Here is a 24,598-nt window from a genome sequence, read left to right as displayed (position 1 = left end):
CAGTAGTAACTGTGACCTACTAGTGATGCCAGCCTTGTCACAACGGTAGTAACTGTGACCTACTGGTGATGCCAGCCTTGTCGAAGCAGTAGTAACTGTGACCTACTGGTGATGCCAGCCTTGTCACAGCTGTAGTAACTGTGACCTACTGATGATGCCAGCCTTGTCACAGCTGTAGTTACTGTGACCTACTAGTGATGCCAGCCTTGTCACAGCTGTAGTAACTGTGACCTACTGGTGATGCCAGCCTTGTCACAACGGTAGTAACTGTGACCTACTAGTGATGCCAGCCTTGTCACGGCAGTAGTAACTGTGACCTACTAGTGATGCCAGCCTTGTCACAACGGTAGTAACTGTGACCTACTAGTGATGCCAGCCTTGTCACAGCAGTAGTAACTGTGACCTACTGGTGATGCCAGCCTTGTAACAGCAGTACTAACTGTGGCTACTGGTGATGCCTGCCATGTCACAGCTGTAGTAACTGTGATCTACTGGTGATGCCAGCCTTGTCACAGCGGTAGTAACTGTGACCTACTAGTGATGCCAGCCTTGTCACAGCAGTAGTGGTGATCTACTGGTGATGCCTGCCATGTCACAGCTGCAGTAACTGTGATCTAATGGTGATGCCAGCCTTGTCACAGCTGTAGTAACTGTGACCAACTGGAGTCTTGATCTTCCAGTGATGTCAGATCTCAATGGGTCTTTATTGCGTTACAAAAACAATTTCCTGGCACATTTAATAACATATCTCCCTTAGTGTTCCTGCTATCCTCCTAAAGGTATACATGCTCATCCAGAATTGTGGTTTGGTTTGTTGTTTAAAGCCACTCAGCAATATTCCAGCCATATGACGGCAATCTGTAAGTAATCATGTCTGGACCAGACAATCCAGTGAAAGACAACATGGGCATCGATCCACGCAATAGGGATCGATGACATGCATCAACCAAGTCAGCAAGCCTGACCACCCGATCTTGTTAGTCGCCTTATACGGCAAGCATGGGTTGCTGAAGACCTATTCTACCCCAGATCTTCATGGGCCCCAGAATCGTCACATGGGAAGATAGTAATACCAGAACATCAAAGTGCCATCCATATTTATTTATTCCATTTTTGTACACCTCTTGAAACATGTTACAATATCATGAAGATTCATATTAAATATCTTTATTGCGAGGCATAGAAGCATGATTTCATATACAATTCTATGTACAACATAAACACAAAATTAACCCTACTGACTGTATCACAGAAAAGTCATATAATGCATATTTTGACACCACAATCCAACTGATCCTCTGTCAGCCAGGAAGTGGGTATTTATCAATGGACAATGACCATGGAGACAGCCAAATCATTAATCCCGTATCATACTGTAATATCTTCAAAATGTTCCATCACATTTCTGATAATCTTCCTTTACCAAGAGAGTCCTCTAGCCTATATCAAAGTCTAGTTTTCCCTTTGATACAGGCTAGTGGGCACACTTTCCTCGGGTAGATAATTGCGGACAAGAAAATATAATTGAGATAAGTTAATTTCTGAAATGTGTAAACATGGATCACACAATTGTTTTTGGTTTGACGGAAACTGAACTATATAAAAAACCAAACTATTGAAAATTGTAGTTCAAGGTTAAAGGTTTGCCGAGATTTCCAAACTGTGCTCATCAGTAAGTTCAATTCACTTGCAAGTCAGATCATGGAAACCTAGATGTTTTTCTTCCTGGCACTTGCAGGTTTAGGACTTGACATCCTGAATATACCAGTTAGTATGGCCATGTTCACACATTGTTCCTGGTTGAAAGGTGGGGGAAAATAAATATAGATATTTGTGATTTTCTTATTCTGCCATGATCATGTTGCCAGGTTGAGGGCAGGTAATTTTTTATAAGGGTAGGGGTGGGTCCAGGTGGTAAGGTTGGTCTTTGGACCGTCATATTTTGCTTCCCAACCCTCCTTTTTTAGTAACATTTTTCTGTAATCCCCATCCCACTCAAAATAAAATATACATGTACATTTGAGTAACAACGCCACCCTATGGGTCTTTTTAATAGTTTAACTGTTCTTATCTATATCAATGTCAAATACTTGCTTGTGTTTCCAATACATTTGTGTTGTTATAAGTACAAAACGTGCAAGTGTTGAACAAGGTGTTCAACAAAGTCTATTCACATGAACACATCTAAGACATGACAGTGTCTGAAAGGCTCATTTCTTTAATGACATAGATTTTGAAAAGTTTGTGACTATCACATCTTGTATTCCTTACTAATCAACCACCAGTTAACACTGACTGCCTCCCATGTCTCATTTATGATCTTTTCTGGATATGATGATATCTTCTGAGATGCCATAATGAATCAATGTACAATGTGCTCCCACTCTTGTGTTTAGCCTGCACATATCCATGTATAAAGTTCTGGAAGCACTCCCAACAGGTGAACACATTCCCTTCTAGAGAGTGTTATGATAAAGATGCTGTCACTCGGACAACACTTGTTCAAGAATCTTCATACAAACATCTTCACACAAACTATTGATGTAGTCCACGGGCACCGGCACCGGCACCACTTGACATTGCACTTCTTCTGGATCTTGTTAACCCATCTCTCAACATGGGAATGGTCACCTGTCATGACCTATCATGAAAAGAAAAATGTTCTACCCAGCTTGGGCAGTGAATGCTTCAAGGACTGGACACAATTATACGTTTCTGTCATGCAAATTAAGTCATTTTATTTCATACATGATAAACACTGAAACATCAAGCATGTATTTCCGTATTTTGAACTGGTACACTTAACACTTGATACTACCTGTGGTATTATATTCTTGCAGTATGAGCCTAGAGTCTCTGCTTCCATACAAGGACTAAGACACATTTCTTAGCCTAATCAAAGAAACAAACAAAACATGCTTGCTTATATGTACATGTACATCAATCAAATACCCACATGAAAGCTTGTTATTTACACTTTGTGTAAAAAGACCTGGGTAGCATTTTTCCCCATACAAAAATATAGCAGAGACCATATCCGAGGGTGGATATATGGTCTCTGAATATAGATTGCTTGTCTGCGCTTTATTTGCAAAAGTTAGGTGGCCATGAACCTTTCCCTCCCTGATACAATGAGTTTGGGAAGTTGTATACTTTTGAGTAAACAATAACCTTTGAATAAATAACAAAATAATGTAAACCAACCAACAAACATAGGAAACACTACAATCAATTATAGAGTGCTGTCTGTTTACACAGAAAACAGTCTCTCCATATTATTGGTGAGTTGCCATCACATTTGCATTCCCCCAGGTGGATCATGAGTACCGGTACATCAAGACACACATCCTCCAGCACTGTCAAATCACCACTTACATATGTCCCATAGAAATAACTTACAGCTTACAGCATTGGAAATTAAAGCTAGACTGTTGGCTTGTGGCTTCGAAATGTTGGACTGGTCTAAAAAGACGGAGATCGCACCTTGCCCTGCATTTATATTTAATCTGTGTGAAGAATGTCAACCATTTCACACAGTTCTTAGTACTAAGATTGATCAACTTTTGTCAAAACCAAGGCAAAGTCAGACAGACAATCCCTCTTTTAGCTTCATCCCGACAATAGTTTTCAGGAATTACTGACCATGCAACACGATGACTAGTCAAGCTGCTGTGTTAATTTCCAACACTGTTTCAAGTCACATTAGCAGTCACATCACATTAAAACATTCATGACATAGAGACGCCGGATTAGAAGAAGAAGTATTGCGAGGCCCACAACCAGTATCAGTGCTGCAGACATGATTCCTCCTGCATTAGGGTGACCTTGACCTTCATTAAAGACTGGGGCAGGACGAGGGACTGTTGTCTGTTGGACACTAGTCTGTGGTCTTGTCGTCTGCCTCTGTCGCACACCCTCTGTTGTGCCTACAGTGGGCCCTGATTGTATAGATTGGTGCACCGCTCCTGTTGACTGAGATGACGCAGAGCTGGGACTTGACTGGCTAGAGGTCACAGTAGGCGGAGCGGACTGGGTTGGAGCTGGCTGGGAGGTGCCGGGTGCTGGAGACTGCACAGAGGTTGTTTTCGTGGAGCTAGGTGTGGATTCTGAAGGACGTTGTTTTTCTGACATTACCGGTCTGCTGCTTGATGCTGTAGTGCTGGTCTGGCCCATGGGTGCTCGAGGGAACCATGAAGGCATGTGGGCCATGTGGGGCATCTGAGAATTACTGCTCATTGCTGAAGGGGGTTGAAAGAACGATGGGTGCATGAAATAAGGTGGGAATCTAGGCATTTGATTGGCAGCATTGCCAGTGTGGTTCTGCCATGCTGGTGGAACCATGAAGGGGGGTGGTGGGAAGGGGAACTGCTGGAGAGGCTGGTTACCAGGACCACCATGAAAGGGAGCCATACTAGGAGGCATTGGCCAGGGAAAGTTGGGATGGGAAGGGGGTGAAGGTGAGGTGGCAGAGGCACCATCAGGGGAAGCTGTGCTTTCATTGGTGGGTCCAGATGAAGCTCCACTCTCATTGGTCAGTGCAGAGCCTGGTTCTTTCTTTTCTTTCTCACCCTATAACACAAATTATATTTACATGTAACAATATAATCCATCTAATGGAAACCTAGTAAAATCCTAGATTTCTTATTTTTGTATACTTATCCTGCATTAATCCTAAATGCATTTACTGCTTGTTCTTGACAGAGAGAAAGAGCTTGTGAGAGGTCTTGCTGAAGGAGAAGTTACTCCAACTGGTGGTGTGCCTAACCCTATCACACAACTCCCATGTGACCCGGGAAGTAGTGACATCACTGAACAGCACACTGCTGTTCAAACAGCGCATCTGAAGGCATCAAGGGGAGCTTGCTTTCAGGGATGGGTGGGCCAATTCAGACGAAGTAATGCAGGACATGTATACAAATATAAAAAATATCTGATATTGTACTAGATTTTTTTACTTATCCTGCATTACTCCTTCGTGCAATTGCATCAGACAGTACGGTGGACGGCATACCATCAGATGAGATCTTCTGACTCTCTATAGACTGCATCAATCAGCAACAGCGATGTCCGGCATTGAGTGACCATTCCGGTCGGCAGGGAGGGAGAGAGTCAGGTATGTGTGATGTCCATGTATCATTACAGTAAAAGAAGTGAAAGAGTTAAAATATAATAATGACATACTGAGCCAATGCATGCATCATGTAACTTTCTACTCTAAGATGCATACACCGGAGAGGTCGAAAGGCTGGCTCTGGACTTATGGAAGTGTCAATGGTGTCTTGTGGTGGCGACCTACTGGACAACCACCAAAGGGCCCAAACTATGGACGCCTTTCACGTCTTCAAGGATGACATTGCGCAGATAGTGGGTGGCGAAGATGGTGCGTGAGTGCCAGAAGCAGCCTTCCATAATATCATGCATGGAGCAGTTGCTATGTAATGCCATGGTGGATGTAACACCCCGAATATCATGAGGGTTGCTGGCCCTTGGAGGATCCAATCCCGCGGCATCATAGGCCTGGAGGATGAATGCCCTGAGCCACATGTCGATCATATTAAGGCCAACTATTGAAGATAGAGGCAGGATGGTGAAGGAACTACCAGGCTGTCCTATGACAGCCCAAGATGAACAGCTCCATGTGCACTGCACTCAAATCTGACCCAAGTGATGTCTAGTGCAGGTAGCTCACTCGTTGGTGCTGCTGTTGCTAGAGCCAAAAGGAGGATGGTTTCTTTGATGAGGTTGTGTATGACGCTGAGCGAAGCCGTTCAGACTAAGCACCCCTAAGCCAAGACATAACCACATTCAGATCCCAGGCTACCAAGGCGCTATCAATGTCAGATCAATGTTCTGAGTCGGACCCTGGGAAGGAGCACTGGCGATGGAAAAGCGTATGCTTTTAGTCCTTCCCAAGGTACGCTGAAGGCATCAACTGCCCAGGCTTGTGGATCCAGCACTCATGAGAAGAAGGTCCAAACCTGGCAGTTATAGGTCTGTGTTGGGATCGCCGAGGTGTTGACAAACAAGACCGTCTGGATGGAGTTTCCATTCTGTGGAGACTACCCTGTCCGTTCCTGGAGAGAGCATCTGCCAGAATGTGGCGACAACCTGGAATGTGTTGGATCTGAAACTGGAGGTCCATTTGATCAATCAGATGGAATAACATGAATGTCTGCCGTAACAGGGAGGAGGAATGAGTTGTTCCCTGGTTGCGGAGACACCATACCACGGTGATATTGGCTGTGATCCAAGCGTGTTGAAGCATCTGCTTCCAGTGAGAGAGCCAGGATGAGCGCTTCAAAATCCAGGTTGTTTTTTTCCACTGTTGTTGAGCGACTTGATCCTCCAGATGTGCTGCCCAGCCTTGGAGTGAGGCGTCTACGAATGAGGTCAAAAAGGGCGTGAGCTCTGTCAAGGAGATGCCGTCTAAGACATTTGACTCCACCGTCCACCAACGGAGATGTTGCTTTAGGTGGTCCAGGGGGACGATGGATATTGACTGGTCCTGATGAAGGCAGCGAGGAACACTTCTGCAGGGTGGAGCTGAAGCCCTGATGTGAGGAGAACCAAGAATGCCTGCTACAGGGTTGTTGTAGCACAGGGAGAAGATAGCGTTGGATTCGGCACCACCTGTCACTGGGTACAGAGAAAGTGGCCTCTGATAAACTGGAGATTGTACGCAGGTGTGAGCTCCAATTTCCAGACATTGATAGTCCAGCCAAACTGACGAAGGAGGCGCATAGTTTCATCTCTGTGGCGGATTAGCGTGGCCGTTGCCCTGGATCTTTGATCTGAGGAGCCTGAGAGTAGACATCTGTAAGTAAGGTGGACACTCCAGATAGCGCTTGTTGAAAGCTGCCAAGTTGTGAATCATTCGATATTGGTCCTTCTTGTGGACCAGGTATATTGGTGAGTAGAAGCCTGGTATTATTGCCGGCGTGTGTACGAAATCTATGGCTTTTGGGGCTAGCAGCATCTGGATGTTTGAGCACAGCAGCCGCTGTAGTGTAGGGAGGTGAGTGTCTGCTATTGGTGATGCCGTCAAGAGCGGGTCATCTTTGAGAGTGAGTTGGTACCCTCGCAGTATTTTCATAATGTGTGGGTCCCCAGCGTGTCCCAGTTCTGCCAGTAGTGCCCTTATCTTTCACCTACAGGAGTTTCGGTGACTTGAACGTCTGTGGGTGGGAGTTGCCAGTGGTAAGCACTCGACAAATCAATACTTGGGCAAGCGGTTGCCACATCCGGCACGGGGGCGGTCATGCCGTGGTTGGTACTTGCCGGAGACCTTGCCTTTGCCCTGTCCTCGGCCCCGAAAGGCCATAGAGTCACATCTCGTTTCAGGTGGAGGGAGTTTCTCTTTGGCTGATATGTGCCTCATCTAGAGGGTCTGGGAGCGTTGACATGCGATACCTGAGCCAGGACATTTAAGGTAGTTTCATCTCAGGCATAGGCAGAAACAAGAGCATGTGTGGGAGAGAACTGGACGTTAGAGAGGAAAGTGGAGGACCAAGGTTGGCGGAACAAGTCCCTATTGAACTCTGAATCCCATTCAGCCAGAGCTAAGTAGCCAAGATGGTTGTTAGTTCAGCCAACGCCGCGTGTACATGAGCACACATGTGGTCAATCTGGTGTTGATGGTACTCCATGGCTGTGGTTAAGTGGTCAAGTCGGTTAGATCTTGAAGAATGTCAAGATGGTCTATTGGAAGAACAATACGTCTGATAATTACTGTGGTAAATCCCATACCAGATGATAAATAATAATGAGATAGCATGAAACATTTGAAATATAGAAAGTCACACACCGTAGGCAAAATAATAAATCACAAGAATAACAATAGAGTAGCTAATACTCCAATGATTCAAACTGTTAATGCTGAGACACAAAAAACAGGTCTTGTCTCTGGGCTTATGACAGCAGCAATGTGCTGTTCAGTGATGTCACCACTTCCGGGGTCACATGGGAGCTGTGTGATAGTGTTAGCTACACAACCAGTTGGAGCAACTTCTTCTTCAGCAAGACCTCTCACAAACTCTTTTCTCTGTCAAGAACAAGCAGTAAGTGCATTAAGGAGTAATGAAGGATAAGTTGAAAAATATTTTAAAAATGTAAATGTGCTTAATCAATATTTGATAAAGATACTATCCTAATTCAGTTTTAAATAAATCACAGTGACCATATTTTAATGCCCTATTAAAATCAAACAAAAATCCTCAGAGATCTATTCATCGGAGCACTTGACAAGGATCACAGGAAACCCATGTTGAGAACACAGTGATTTATCCAGGAATTTTTAACTGATGCCTGTGCTTGAACAATATGTCATTCTGGAGAAAGCTGTGTTCTTTGAAAACAAGTGTGTGTTTGATACTACAATGTATTAACAGTAATTCAATACACGAACTAAGTTAGCATATATTTATATTCAAAAAGGAATCTCAAACCTAAGAATCAGTCAAGGCTAGCTGCTGAAGCACTGTCCCTTCAAACTATTCAATACAGTGGAGTAAGTAGAGATCCCCATTGAAACCACTATCAGTTAGCTGTGACTACCTGGAAGTTAATTTGGGATGCCAGTTCCTTTGCCTCCTGTTTTGTTTTCTCTGATGCCTCTGTGACGGGCTTCAGCGTGTTGTTCACACTGCCACATGATGCACACCTGAAGTCCTGCGACCTGGTCATCATATCAGTCACAATAAAACTACAAATCCTGATAAGATAGCAACTGATAAATTGCATACTGCATGACAACATACTGTTTGATGATCACACTGGAAACTTGTGAGAGAAGACATTTATTATATGCATCAGTGTGAAAGGGAGTGCTGACTCCCACATTGACAAGGCAAAATAATGACAGATGGTCATTTGTGGAGTTTGTTATTCTCTTCGTCATAAACTGTAAATTTCTTATTTAACTCATCCATCAAGACAGTTGTTTCACAAAGCTGGAAACCTGTAAGAAAAGACAGAAGCTGGGTTCACACCAATCTAAGAAACATAACCTTTTTCTGAAAAATTACCTCTTTACTTTCTATCAATATTCACATGATATTACAAAAACTGTTCTGGCTACGTTGGCAGCACTGTGTATAAGCCTGTTGATGCTGGAGGATAGAGAACTGGCTGAGACCATATTGAGAATAAAACCCAGTCATTCGTGTGACCACCTGGCTACTGCACTGAACTACAGATATACTTACTTCTTTGATAAAGTCTTTCTTTCTTCAGCACTATAGTCCAGAGACCCAATAGCGCCTCCACCATGGGTGGGCATAAACCCAATGATAGCCAACAATGCTGTCCGAACTGTGGAAAACAAATAAAATAATCAAATTCTACAGCAGTACAACATCTTCCCGAGGCAAGAGAGTTAACTGACTTTAGAAGTCCAGTTTCCACCCTTGCCGAACAAGGCTGGAATTCCCGGGCACGATCGAAGCACCACCAGTGGTTATTGCGAGTTATGACCCTTCTAAACCTCTCCTATGGACCAATCAGATGTAACCTTTCTTATCACTTGCATTTGATTCAAACAAAATGGGGGCACACAGTCAAGACGATCTGATAGATAATCAAGATGAGGTACAAAGTAGCTATGTATTCACCTGGTGATGAGGTACAAAGTAGCTATATATTCACCTGGTGATTAGGTACAAAATTAGTAAAATCTAAATATTTTTTACATTTGTATACTTATCCTTCATTACTCCGTATTGCATTTACTGCTGTCTTTGACAGAGAGACGAACTTTGTGAGATCCAGCTGCTGAAGAAAGTTGTCCCAACCAGCTCAGGAGGCAGCGCCCTCTCACAGTCGGCACGTGACCCGGAAGTCATGACGTCACACCAAAACACATAACTGCTTTAAACATAACATCTGAAACTTCGTGGGGAGGTAGCGTAGCGAAAGGGAGGGCACTTAGACTTCGTAATGCAGGATAAGTATACAAATGTAAAAAATATTTAGATTTTACTAAATTTTTTAACTTATCCTGCATTACTCCGTATTGCATCTTTATCAGACGGCATGGCCGGTGGGCATACCTGCAGATGTGAACCATAATAAACCCTCGTCAAGGTCCGATGAATCCGCACCGCATACAAGTGATGACCGGAAAATCTACGACCATTCCTGTCTTCAGGCAACAAGAGTCGATGCAAAACGAAAAGCCCAAATAGGTAACCGAAATACAATGAGGCGTGTAGCCAAAATATAGAACTTACCGAAGAGCGAAAGCGAAACGCAGTAGAGCCCTCTAATCTGAGTTGATCAACACCAGAGAGTTTGATGGGCCCCGCTCGGGAAATCGAAGAATCAGCAGCGTCGGTAGCAAAATCTACGACCAATCCCAAGAGCGAATGCGAAACGCAGGAGAGCCCTCTAGGCTGGAGGCAAGGAACACCGGTGAGGTCGACGGGCGCCGCTCAGGTATCGGAGAAGCAGCGGTGTTGGCGTCGGCGCCGGCGCCGGTGTCCACATCTACTACCATTCCTGTCATCAGGAAACGAGAGTTGATGCAAAAAGTAAAACCCGGATAGGTGACAGAAATAGAATAAGTCGGGTAACCCAAAACTAAAATTACCTAAGAGCGAATGCGGAACACAAGAGAGCCGTCTCTTCTGGGGTGATAAACACCAGAGAGGTCGACGGGCCCTGCTCAGGGTATCGGAGAATCAGTGGCGTCGGTGATAGATGACCTGTTGGGCTACAACCTGGGACCAAAACTGTGAACGCCGGCGACAACTTTCAAGGCTACATCACGGAAGTAGTGGTTGGTGAAGGCGCCGTCCGATCGCCAAGAACAGGCTTCCCTGAGCGACTGGATGGAACAGTATACCGTGAAGAACCAGTGTAAATACAATCGCCCTGATCTCGTGTCAGGTGATAGCCTTTGGGGGGAGGGTCCAATCCGGCAGCTTCATAAGCTTTAAGGATGACCGCCCGGAGCCACAGGGAAAAGTATTCCGGCTGACCAACGACTGCGACGAATGGGAGACCGGCAGAAAAAGGTGTATCCTAGACTTGCAGGCGGTCTGAACTTGGTCTTCAGGTCTTCAAGACAGAACGAGTGCAGCCAGGCCCATAGGTCGGGAATTTTCGTCTTTCTCCGATCGTCCGGGATGGCTAGAACGGAGTAGATGGCGACCAGTTATGTGGGGGTGGTAAAGCCCTTCAACCGACGGGTGCTGCGCAAGTACAGAAGGAACTGATCCAGGATCTGCGGTGACGCTGTCATCGGATCCTGGTCTTTGTCAGAACAAAATGCCTGGAACTAGCATCATTTATCAGCATACAGTCCGCCTGTAGATGGACGGTGGGCTGAAGCAATAGCCTTGGTCGCTCTAGCCGAATATCCCTTGGCTTTCTGCAGTTGTGTCAGGTGTGCAGACAATATCAATGGCAGGGGTCGAGTGGCCTGGATCTCTGAAGAACCGTGGGAGGGAGAACCAGAGTTGGAAAAGCGTACGTGCGTAATCCTTCTCAGGAACGACAGAAGGCTTCGACTGCCACAGCGGTCGTATCCGGCACTGGTGGAATGGAAGACGACAGCTGGCAACATTCAGATATGAGGCAAACAGATCTAGGGTTGGGGTGTCGATCGTTTGACATAGTCTGGTCAGAGGCGCCGGAGAGCGTGAGGCGTCGGAGAGCTTGAGGCGCCTGGAACGCCGGAGATGTTGATTCTCGGAGGCGCCGGTCGAGTTTGTAGCGCCGGGAGAGGGGCGAGTACCCTGGGACCTCACACACCACACTACGGTGACGTTGTCAGTGGACACGATCAACAGGGCATGAACGAGAATGCACTGTCAGCAAGTGACGTCCTGGATAAGCCTTTATCTCGAGGCTGTTGCTGTGTCAATGGTGTTGATCTCCGGATCACAGGTGGTCACAATGTGGGCTGGTTGGGGCCACAAGATTGCAAAATGGAGAAGTCAGCAACAGGGGTCTGCGATTGCGTACCGTCGGTACGATTCGGAAAAAGGTGTGATCGCCTGCGAACCAACCTCAAGTAGACGAAGTAAACCATCGACGTAACCGGGTAGTAGGAAGTCGAGGCAATATGACCATTGCACGAAGTAATGAGATCATTTTCATCCCTGAAGCGGTGTATCAGTACTCCTGTTCTTATATCGAGGTGATGATGGAGGACTACAACACGATACGAGGCAGGTATGCAACAGGGGTCAGTGGGATGGCCGAGGGACTGTAAGTATCAAATTGACACTGTGTCCGGTAGTCAAGGCGGAAGATAGGAAGGTGTCGTAGTCTAAAAGATCAAACCGGACGAAGGAAGGCGATCTTTTCCATCCCTTGAACGCCTATAGGCACTATCGTTCTTATAGCGAAGGGTTGATGAAACAAGGTTCCTCGTGACAGCCGTGTTGGTAGAGGATGTCTATTGTTTCCAACATCCGTGCATGGATGGACTGCGACAGGCGCCTGGTTGAGTGGTTGCACCAAGCGTACAGGTAAACATGGAAACCAATCTGTAGAAATACATGGCACCCCTTGCCATGGTAAGTTGACCTAATTCCGGTCGGAGTTGTTGACAGTCCGAGTACTTGACACGTGACATGTAAATCACTCTGCGCAGTAGCCGAGAAAGCCGCATTGGAGTCGGAACTGAGGTGCAAACTCCACACACAGACAATCCTCAATGAACTGTGTGAGAGACATACAAGTGGTGTACCCGAGTTTTGCGATAAAACACGGAACCCCATGGGCGTCGTGGAAAACCCGGGGAGCGCCGAGGAAGAGTCTCTTTCAGGAACGCTGGCGCTAGGGTAGGGTAGAACAGGGTTGGTGTCGGCGATGTCGATGAAGTCAACTCTTTATAAGTGGATGTCGTCGTCGAATCTGATACAGACGCTGTTCACATGACGCTCTGTTTCGATGGAAACCCGCAGGTCATCTCTCCGGAACCATAGCGCTTTAAACGACGGGATTAAGGATAACGTTTCAGTGGGCAAGTTGAATCAGACCAACTGTCTATTGGTTGAAAAGATTCCACCCAGGAAGTAGAACGATAGTCACGATCACGAAAACCGACGGGAGAGTAGTGACAGGAGCGGCGACAGTTGTTTCACCAAGCTTCTCCGTGTGACGAGCTATGAGACGGCAGCAAGAGAAGAAGAGGGCAGTGGCGTCGGGGAGGCGATTGCCGATGGTGCCCCTTAAGCCGAAGCAGAAGATCGGATGAGATACTCGGCTCGTTGATCTGAGCTTGATAAAGCTTGTTGATCTGGGCGCCGGAGGTCATCTTAGGCGCCGGATACATCATAGGCGCCAGAACTCTGGAGGCGCTGGGATCGCCGTAACTCTTGAGGCGCCGGTGTAGTCAGAGGCGCCAGAGACATTAGAGGCCTCGAAGATCTTGCGATCAGAGACCTCAGAGGCACCAGAGGCGCCGGAGACATCAGAGGCGCAGGGAGCGCTAGAGACATCAGAGGCGCCGGGAGCGCCGAAGACATCAGAGGCGCTGGAGACATCAGAGGATGCGGAAGCTCCGGGGATGAGAGGCGCCTGGAGCATGAGAGGCGCCGGGAGCGCTGGGGACATGAGAGGCGCCGGGAGCGCCGGAGCGCGGAGACATCAGAGGCACCGGGAGGGCGGAGACATCAGAGGTGCCGGGAGCGCCAGGACATCAGGTGCCATGGGAGGCAGACTCTACGTTAGGAGCGCCGGAGCCGCCGGTGGTGTTGGGAGCACTGCGAAGCTCCGCTGAGCGCTGCTGCCGTCAATGTAGAAGGGGTCGAAGAGCACGTTGAGCGAGGTGTGTCCTGGATACTCGCGTGAGCTGAAGGATCACAGCGACGAATGACTGCAACATCGGCACTGCCTTGTGAAAGTACAGGGCGTCGTACAATCACGGCAGAAAGGGGCGGCCCCATCCAGATTTGTTCCCGCGGCAACAAGTGCAGCGAGGCAGAAAATCTGGAATTTAAGCAAAACATAACCATGTGGCAAAACCACAAAGTGCGGGAAGCATAATGTGATTCAGAAACTTTGTATTTCAATGAAGTTTATGAGATCAAACAATGACGCTTAAAGGTAGCGAAAAAAGCATAGCTTTAAGCAAACACATACCCATGTGGCCAAAACACATAGTATGGGAAGCATAAAGTAACTCAAAAACATTATATTTTATTGAAGTTTATGAGATCAAACAATTAGCTTAAGCAAACACGTAACCATGTGGCAAAACCACAGAGTACAGGAGACATAATGTAACTCAAAAACTTCGTATTATATTGAAGTTTATGAGAGGAAACAATTACGCTGAAAGGTAGCGAAAAGGCATGGCTTTAAGCACACCAAAACAACATACATAAATGTAATGTATTACCCAAGCCAAAGAGAGAATTCAAAACGCAGAACACGAAATTACGTGGCCACGTGGTGAATGGCCAAAATGGCGGGAAAGAAAACAAAATGGCGGGAACAACATTGCGCCCGTAAATTACTGTGACGTGAGCCACAAACGAGCGATAAACGTTACAATTTACGAATGGGAAGACCCTAAGGTCACGGCCCATAACAGGTAACAATGTAGCAGCATATAAGGAATGTAGAAACACACAAAATATAAGAAACAAACAATAAGCTTTTATTTCCACAAGGGATACAAAGTACGTCCGTCCGTGGAGGTGACAAAGAAGTTATGAGTTTTGGTGTGACGTCATGACTTCCGGGTCACGTGCCGACTGTGAGAGGGCGCTGCCTCCTGAGCTGGTTGGGACAACTTTCTTCAGCAGCTGGATCTCACACAGTTCGTCTCTCTGTCAAAGACAGCAGTAAATGCAATACGGAGTAATGCAGGATAAGTTAAAAAAATTAGCTATATGTTCACCTGGTGATGAGGTACAAAATAGCTATATATTCACCTGGTGATGAGGTACAAAATAGCTGTATATTCACCTGGTGATGAGGTACAAAATAGCTATATATTCACCTGGTGATGAGGAACAAAGTAGCTATTTTTTCACCTGATGGAGAAAGTGGCCACATATTACATACATGAAAGACTGAAATTTCAGAAGTTGAGAAAAGTGATATTTTCATTCCAGTAGACATAACACTTGATATTTCGCTGGAGTGAACATAACACTTGGATGGAACTATTGCCACACAAGAGTTACCTCCTCGCAAATTGTCTCCCTTTATCGTAAATGTCTAGCCCATACCCAAACTGTTGACTTCCACGATGACAAAGCAAAATAATGACAGATGGTCATTCATGGAGTTGAAGTCGCTTCTTGACGTTTATTCTCTTCAAAATGTTTCGTCATTAACTGTAATTTCGTAAATCAAGACTTTTGTTTCGCATTTTTGTTACATAACAGCGTGTATTTGTCTGGTGTTTAATCCCTGGCCCAATCTCATTAAAATCAGATCTTTGTTCTCACTTCCGCTAAACAAAGATCTGAGGACATTCCATTACGGGTCACATCAGGCCGACCTTGTGTGAACTTTGACCGACCAATGGAACGACCAATCAGAAGGCAGCTTTCTCGTGCTTTACGGCACAAATTTCAAATTGGCGGCTACGCTTTCAAACATATTTTGACAAATTCTCGATTACAAATTTGAAACCTGAACAAAAAAAACATTCTGGAATGGCTAATAGATGGTCCAGGTTGTAAGGATTCAGTCGTTAAACCCGTAACTATCGTTCGGAATACACCATGTTAAAGTTTTCGAGATTGCATGACTAGAAATCACATTCCGACTGTCACTTTCATAATCTGGTAAGCGACCCACTGATTGGTCGGATGAAAGGTCGTTCTGACGTGACCCCTAATGGGATGTCTTCAGATCTTTGTTAAGTGGTAGCGAGAACTAAGGTCTGATTTTAATGAGATTGATCCCTGGCCATGTCATACCAAAAGATTATACACACACAAATGGCACATACAAAGTCAACTATCATATACTTTATATTTTCATTATCAATTTCATGACTATATAGTATAACCACTTGCTCCTGACCTTTCAACAGCTGAACTGCATACATGTGAAAATACTTACACACCTGATTTGAATTACATGTAGTTATAGGCAAAGGGATGTAACCTTTTTGTTGTTTTTACATAAAAATGTGGGTTAGATCAGTCTACTCTGGCCCAACTAGCACATTTATACATACAGTGAACTATGGTTACAACAAACTCAAAGGGACCACTAATTTTAGTTTGTGATGACCGTAGTTCGTTATAAGCATTTTGACTGACTTTCCTCTGTAGTCATCACATTTAAAGACAGAATCTATCCACTTCAAAGGCTTTAGCCTAATCACAGGTTTACTATTCTTAATTGAGGGTGTTAATAGGGGTCAAGGTGTCAGTACTTGCCTTCAATTGCTTATTGCCATTTTGAAGAGCTGCGGTTGGTCGTGCATGTTTTGATAGGCTGATTGTGACACATGAGCAACTCAGAGAGTAACAGTTCATTATAAACAAAAGCATTGTCATTGACAGAGTACACACAGGACCGCAAAGTGAGTTCGCTATATCCGTTATTTCGTTATCCGTGAACTGTGTTCGTCATATCCACTAATTTTATATGATAAAATATACAGCTAATGGCCAGCACCGAAAAAAGAGTGTGTTTTATCCGTCTGTTTGTTATAAGCCTGTTTGTCATAAACGTTGTTTACTTTACATAGTACTGCTGCAACAAACCTTGCAACAAAATACTGAAATGATTTCCTTCTCAAATAAGCTTACAGTAACATGGTCCAAATAAAACGGGCTGCAGCTTAGAATCAACACAGTTTAAAAAGCGTGTATCAGTTTGCACAATGTGTAGCAAACCTTTCCAAATTGTAATAAGAATGTAGTCATCAGCATGACCAGGGGGATAGACACAGGAGGGTTCATCACAAATGTTCACAGAGAAATATGCACAACAGGTGATAGGAATTCTCCAGCTATGTTGAACATGTTGAATTAGGAGGTACACATGCTGCATACTTTCAAGGTATACCTCCATCAACTGAATATTTGACAACACTAATTATAATCTGGGCTTGAAAGCAGAACATGAGGTTTAAATAAAATGTGGCATGTGTAGTGATTATTTTCATGAAGATGTCTAAAGGAGAACAAAAGTGTTTAAAATGTCAAAATCTTCTTGACTGGAGCCCACCCACTCAGTGTTCTATAGTGAACACGTCCAATGCAAACAATTGCATTGAATTCCCTGAAGGAGAGAGTGATCTTGCATTCCTCCAGCCTACTTACTGGACCAGGATGGCTGCCAGGACTCCGGGTGATGGCCGGATATACTTAGACAGATCTTCTTGAAGATTTCAAATCTGCCATTGGGCTACAAAACAAGAAACAACTGATGTCAAGACCTGGTTACACTATAAAACAGAGACATGACTTGTTTCAAGGGCAGTAACTCTACTGCCCACCCTATCAAACAGACATAACTTCAAGCTCCTTACAGCGATAGCTCATTCACGGAGCTCTCTATACTATCTCTGCCACCAGTTAAAACCACAGGAACTCGATGATAGCGTATATAGCATAATATATCCGTATACAAAAAAAATCACACCCCTCTATATACATATAGACAAGGAGTGATACCCACCATGAGGTGTGCTGAGAAGTACAGCACCAATCATCTGATGATCTGAGTAGTAGACTGGAGTCTGGGATGCTACAACACTGGCATGATCAGTAAACAACAAGGCCAGTGTAGCTCCAAGACAGTGAGTTGGAGAGCGAATGAGTCGAGTAATTTTCCGCACATTAAAGTAAACTTAAAGTTTCAGTTTTTCACGCAGATCACAGTTGAAATCCCCAGTAACTAGGACATGTTCACATTCATGCTGCTTGGAGAGATCCCGAAGTTTCTGCATGAAGTTAGTAAGTGAATGCGAAAACTTTTGGAGGAACATACACACAAGCAATACAGAACTTGCCAACAAGAAAGGAAATATATGTGAGATGACATTATGTGCCAAGTTTGGTAAGAAATATTGTACGTTTTTCAAGATCTGCTCCTGAAACAAGGACTACCTCCATTTTCAGTCAAAGTCAAAGTCATTGGCATGGAAACTCGAAAAAAAATATTTTTTAAAAATCCCACACTATCAAAAGGCACCAGTTCACCACTACACCTATCTATGTGCCAAGTTTGGTTAAGATATCTCTCATGGTTTGTGTTCTGCTCCAGAAACAAAATGTGACGGACGGACGGACGGAAAGACGGACGGACAGCACCCATTCCTACATCCCCCTTCCACTTTGTGGCAGGGGATAAAAAGGCAGCCGGAAATTACGGTGCTACACGGGCTTGAACTCAGCAAAAGTTTGTGATTGCTTAAAATGGGTATTGTGATATCAGTACATTGTAAGGGGAGGGAAATTCAAGACCATTAATGATAATCTGTTCTAAATGTTTAATTGTGCTGTAGATTTCCCCAACATTTTGCAAGCAGGCTTACCATTGACAGTTTTGAAATTCCCTCACTTCACTGTATGCTAATATTTAGATCCACTATTTTTTTATTTTAGCCAATCAGAAATGTTTTTTCAAGCCAGTGTAGCACCGTAAATCCGGCCACCTTTTTCGTGTTTGCCTCAACGGCGAAGCTTAGAGTTGAGATTTGATGGTTGTTTTAAATAAATATGAGTAAGGTGACCACAGATGAAGACAATTGTGTTGCCTATGGTTTGCTTAGCAAGTTCCAATAGGTTGAAATAAGTGACATTCATATTTCATGTGATGCCGAGCTGTGATTCGAGTGCAAAATCTTGATTAAGAACCAGGATGGCGGGTGTCACTCCTTGTCTATATGATATAGAGGGGTGGGATATTTTTCTATACTAATATATTATGTTATACACGCTATCATCGAGTTCCTGTGGTCAAAACTCCCCACTGTGATGGGTGGCCACAACCATGCTTAGAGTTCAACTTGCAACTGACTGACCGTTGTGTTTACAAACAAGTGATGACTGCTGTGAAGCCGAATACTCTTACTCTAGATTAATTATTTTCTTTGGTCGTCAGTTTTAATATCTATTTCATTTCAACCATGATGTCATTGGTATAGTAAGAATGGAAGGGGGAAGTTGGGTGATTTTCAGCAGTCTCGAACCAATATGATCAAACAAACGAAAGTTAAATTCATCTGGGAAATATGGTCCGTCATAAAGCTTTTCAAAATGAACTATGATGGCATTCCCAAAGACATTAAGTATAAACGTTACTACATTTGGGGTAAGAGGGCAAATTTTAAAATTCTTGTAATGGCTGTGCCCACCCTCGCAGCAATGTTACCGAGAGTGAACGAAAGTGTCCCTCACTGGGAAGGAGCTTGACATCACCTGTTTGAGTGAGTGAGTGAGTGATTGAGTGAGTATGGTTTTACGCCGCTTTTACTACTAAAAGTTTTAGCAATATTCCAGCAATATCACGGCGGGGGACACCAGAAATGGGCTTCACACATTGTACCCATGTCGGGAATCGAACCCGGGTCTTCGGCGTGACGAGTGAACGCTTTAACCACTAGGCTACCCGACCGCCCCTCACCTGTTTCCATGGCAGCAACTCTAGTGCCCACCCTATCAAACAGACATCACTTGTTTCAAGGGCAGTAACTCCACTGGCTACCCTATCAAACAGACACCACCTGTTTTGAAGGAAGTAACTCTACTGGCTACCATATCAAACAGACATCACTTGTTTCAAGGGCAGTAACTCTACTGCCCACCCTATCAAACAGACACCACCTGTTTCAAGGGTAGTAACTCTACCGGCTATGATGACCGTAAATTGATGTGGTATTGTTATGTGGCTCTCTCAAACAGAAATGATATTTCTTACTCTCAAATGCATACTACAAAGAAAGAGCAATGAACAGAGAGTCAACCGTTCATCAATACAGCTGCATGTTGTCAGTAAACATAGAGGCAAGGCACTGTAGCTCACCAGGTACTCCTCACATGGCCAGTGGGATGAAAGTCATCATTTAGAGATTCAACAGTTTTTCAATTGGCAGTGTTATGTGTGAAGTGGCTCTTAAGGAAAATGTCAGGGCTACAAACATTCATGGATCACCACACTTGGTACAGCAGTCTCTAAGATGCAAGACTTTATATTTTGGGAACATCAGTTGGATTTGGAACTTGATCACTGGTATATTCATAACCACTTTCTTACTTCTTTGTAAATATTTTAAGAAAAAACGCCAATCTGTATTTATTTTACATGCCAAGGCAAAATCCAAGTCACATTAAGTTTCAGCTCTCTTGGTCTCAGAAAGACTTGAAAGATTACACTTTTTAAAAGAAAAGAAAATTGAATAAATTTGTATATGCTTTAAGCCATGTTATAAATCAGATGAGAATTCTGTGAACACATTTTAGAAACACAATAACTGTGATCATTCACACAAAGTTTCAGCTCCATAGGCCTTGTAGTATCAGAGAGGTAAAAAATGTAAATGTTAATGACAGACGGACAACATGCCATGACATAAGCTCACTTGACTTTCAGCTGAAGATACATGAGCAAAGTACATTCTAGTCTGTACAACAGAAGCAAGGCAAGAGAACTGACTGTGAGCATCATGATGCTGGGCGGCTTCATGGGGTACTCTGGGGGCAGGATGATCCGCCCATGGAAGATGCCACCTTCAAATTCCGAGTCGGAGGGTCCACGAATTGTAAAATGCCACTCAAACAGATTGTCCTAAAAGATAATATATGCATCATATCAAGTTAATAACATAGACAGTTACCCTCCAGTGCAAGTGTTTTGCTGGAGTATTACTGTTATTGTGATTGAGATTTTCATTCAACAACACTGACAAAGAAATGAAATATTCACAAACCAAAAACAAATGTTACTCTTAGAACATGAAGAACTTGTTGAAAGAACATACAATGTGACATAATACACTTCTTACCATACATATTGAAGATCAACATATCTACAAGATCTGAACATGACGTATAAATATTCTATATCAACTGTCAATTTCTGGACTAAATTGTGGATTGTCATTATTATGATGATGATATGAGAAAAAGTATGTTAGAAAGAATATTTGTAAAATGGGGCATCTTAACAGAGAATCAGGGAAGGTCACACCTCTTCTCACAAATATGATTTACATTTTTTTTCAGCATGTGTCGAATTAACATGGTGACATCAAGTGTGAGTGAGTCTGCTTACATCAAGAGGCTGGGCAAAGTACTGCTCTGTCGGTTCCCTCAGTTCCTGCGCCTCCTTCATCAGCCGCTTCACAGCTGAAACAAACAAGCATCCAGGTTAGTAATATATATCATCCTATGCAATAATCTCTTTTATATATCACCTTGTCTTTTCGTCTATAACATGTCTTTAACAAAGTCAGATTTTACAGCATCTTCTGTAAGAGACTGGGGAGGGGGGGAAGCTGGGGGAGGGGGGGAGCTGGGGGAGGGGGAGGAGCTGGGGGAGCTGGGGGAGCTTGGTTTACACATGAACAGTGAAATCATTGTAAAAGGATAAGCGGATGGGACCTGTCCAAACCAGGCTCTCTTATGTGTTATGTTTAAATGCAGGTGATATTCAAAAATAATTCATTGCAGAAATTACTTGCAAATTACCATGACTACCATACAACTGAAAACAGATGAGAGCAATTACTTGTGTGGGGCTGTTACTATGACTGCTTCTCAGTGACTGAAATATGCACTCACACAATCAGCCATGTAGTGGAGTGGAGAAATGAGGAGCATGTCAGCACATAAAGGAAGAATGGCTGAGTGCTGGTTTGTTTGTTTGTTGGTTAACGCCGCACTCGGCAATATTCCAACTATATGATGGCGGTCTGTAAATAATCGATTCTGTACCATACAATCCAGTGATTGACATCATAAGTATCAATCCATGCAACTGGGATATGATGACATGCATCAACCATGTCAGTGAGCTTGACCACCCAATCCCGTTAGTCGCCTCTTACAACAACAATAGTTGTTTTTACAGCAAGAATGGATTGCTGAAGAATATTTTTGAAAAATCAGTAAAACTGATAAAATATAGCTTTGGTTTTATTATGTAACTGTAACATGTATAAGGACCAAACATATTTTCTTTGAATGGACCTGTTTTCATGCTCCAGTGTGTAATATTATGTATTACAATATATAACAATATTTCCATGTGACTCCAATTGTTATTTGCAACACAACATGTATGTTGAATGTAGTCCACATGGAATTTTTATTTTGGCTGGTAGATATGGTAGATAATTAAATTTATGTAATTAAGTGTGTCTGCTAGTGTGTTTTTTGTTAACTGCACAAAGCTAACTGTCGTGAGTTGGGAGAACAATAAGTCTATCTATCGATAAGATGAAGCCGTGCGCAAAATACGCATACCGTATTCGACGTAATAACCGCCCCGCTCTAATAAGCGCCCACAGCGATATTTGCTAATATATTGGCTAGTGAACAATCCCAATTAGCACCCTTCGTGTGTTATATGCACCCTTAATTATGGGAAATTAAATTCTGGAAAAATATATCTGGCGTGTCTAATACACACAGACTTTTCTTTTGTATCATTTCAGGCTGTCAGCCTAAACCACAAATTTACGATCTTTCAACTCTTTCACCAAAATTATATTCTAATAAGAGCCCCCTCTTTCGAATTTTGAGAGCACACTGAGCGCTTATTACGTCGAATACGGTATGTCAGAAAGCGCATGTTAAATTCCCAATTTAAGTAAGTAAAGTATGAAGCAGTACAGTTGAGTATCATACACTAAATGTCACATTGTCAGAACATATAGCATTATATATCAAGCAAAAAGTGAACTAATTCCCATTGGCAGGTTGCATATTGCCCTAAGTGGGTAGTGGTATACAAGTGTATACCGGTATTAGGGACCAGTTCAAAGGTTCAATGTTGAATAAAAACCTTAATTCCTTAAGTTTAGGAGTGGGGAGGTTAATGGACCTGCAAGTTTTCCCTCCGACAAAATCAACTTACCTGTTTTTTCAATTTTTTATATAAAGCAATCAAACTAAACCAATCCTATTTGCATTCACATGCTGTTAGGAGTTGTCATAAATACATCCAGTCTTCCACAATGTAGGGTCTTATCGTTGCCAGCAATTGTGGCAAATCCATATAGTGCAGGGCGTAATATAGAATGGCAGATCTGATCTATAAAACCCTACAAATCAGTTTCAACACCTAGTAAATCAACTTCAGAGGAAAACACAAGATTGCGTGACAAAAGAGGTCACAAAACTTCAAATTTTCGGAATGAAGTCTTTTTGAAGGTATGTCTAAAAACTTAAGAACTTGGGGGTATGCCTAAAAACTTAAGGAATTAACATTTTTTTATCTGACATCAAACATTTGTATTGGTCCCTTACCAGCGTTAAATTGCAAACCTAAGTGGGTTTTACAGAGTTTCTTCAAATTACATTGGATTTTTTTGTTAAAAGAGGTAGCTAACCCATACCCTACCTCAAAACTAACCCTAAGGATTGTAAAGGGATTTTGATCAGCAAGTGGTGCTAAACCCTGAGGATTGGAAAGGGGTACCTAATCCTAATGATCATAATCAGGTGCTTGATCGGAAAGGGGATCCAAGGGCTAAGGATAGAGTTGGGGGTCTATAAAGCAAGAGCAACAGTTGGCAGCCTCAGCTAATGAGTGGTGTAGTAAGCTGCGCCTGGTAAACTACATTGTTACCACTTAAGTGAAAGAGATCACCACATTTGACTTGCAGGGACACCTTTTCACTAATACTATAATAGTCTGCATTAGACAGAATCTTGCATGGAATAATTGCCCTGTTCATGCTCAATCACAGGTGCTGATTCGGAGATGTCCTGCTAGCTGGTAACTGTTGTCTCCTACTAAAACTATGGGTGTGACTTCAACCTGATGCGCAGCGTACATTAGGAGGACAGCCTGAACCTCCTCACTACTATAAGTTGTAACTGATAATCAATAGAGACTTTCAAATGAATTACCTCCTTAAAACCGCAAGGACAGACATCGCGAGATTGACTCAAAAAGCTCAAACATCAACATGTAGGTGGTGTTTTCATGTCTGTCAACACACACACACACACACACACACACACAAACACACACACCTTATGACCGTTACGACTTTATGCCTAGTTGAGTTTGTTTTTGTTCATGCATTTGTTGTCATTTTCTACAACTTGCTGCAATAGTCCTATTCAGACAAAACAAATTGAACATACACTTCGGAATCTTTTTGACGGTGAGTCGCCGAAACAACCAACAACAAAACTGGGTCCGATCTAATTTAGTTCTAACGCCGCAGGTGTCCCGTCTTATTTAATATCGAAAACAATTTAAGACCCGCTGCAGACAGACACCAAACGTAAAAAGTCGCGGGGTGGGGGAGGAGGGTGGTAGCTGCGATCGTCAATCAACAAACCTGGACTGCGCATGTTATATCTTCCCTCCATGTCTTATGGTAGACTGGATATCTTCGTCTAAGGTACTGTGACACTCGGAAAAGGTTCTATTTAATCAAATTACGAAGGTGATGTTGTTGACAAACGTGTCTCTTTCTCTTTCGATTAATGAA

At 43.5% G+C, this 24,598-nt stretch overlaps 1 protein-coding gene across 2 annotated transcripts; it reads right to left on the bottom strand.

Moving 5' to 3' along the window:
- Nucleotides 1-1,093: 1,093 nt before the first annotated feature.
- On the bottom strand, nucleotides 1,094-24,576 carry LOC139474248 (ubiquitin-conjugating enzyme E2 J1-like). 2 transcript variants are annotated; one of them, XM_071257175.1, is made up of 7 exons: nucleotides 24,446-24,576; nucleotides 21,202-21,275; nucleotides 20,584-20,715; nucleotides 17,247-17,331; nucleotides 9,204-9,309; nucleotides 8,554-8,674; nucleotides 1,094-4,569 (listed from the first exon to the last, which is right to left on the bottom strand). In XM_071257175.1, the coding sequence occupies exons 1-7, from the start codon at nucleotides 24,474-24,476 to the stop codon at nucleotides 3,715-3,717; spliced, it is 1,404 nt and encodes a 467-aa protein (XP_071113276.1). In that variant the 5' UTR covers nucleotides 24,477-24,576; the 3' UTR covers nucleotides 1,094-3,714. The 2 variants fall into 2 exon arrangements, with proteins under 2 accessions (XP_071113276.1, XP_071113277.1); XM_071257176.1 differs by lacking the exons at nucleotides 20,584-20,715; nucleotides 21,202-21,275; nucleotides 24,446-24,576 and adding an exon at nucleotides 17,605-17,883.
- Between the last annotated feature and the right edge of the window lie 22 nt (nucleotides 24,577-24,598).

Source organism: Haliotis cracherodii, unplaced genomic scaffold (assembly GCF_022045235.1).
Source record: "Haliotis cracherodii isolate W230 unplaced genomic scaffold, xgHalCrac1.p SCAF_3, whole genome shotgun sequence".
NCBI lineage: Eukaryota > Metazoa > Mollusca > Gastropoda > Lepetellida > Haliotidae > Haliotis > Haliotis cracherodii.
This window is presented reverse-complemented; position numbering and strand designations above follow the sequence as displayed.

Bases quoted from the DNA above. Each gene is read 5' to 3' on its own strand.
- LOC139474248 (XM_071257175.1), bottom strand. From the start codon at position 24,476: ATGGAGGGAAGATATAACATGCGCAGTCCAG. The intron at 17,332-20,583 runs GTCAGTTCTCTT...CTTGTTTTGTAG, and splicing joins CCAGCATCATGATGCTCACA to CCCAATGGCAGATTTGAAAT. The intron at 8,675-9,203 runs GTAAGTATATCT...TATGATGACCAG, and splicing joins AGAAAGACTTTATCAAAGAA to GTCGCAGGACTTCAGGTGTG.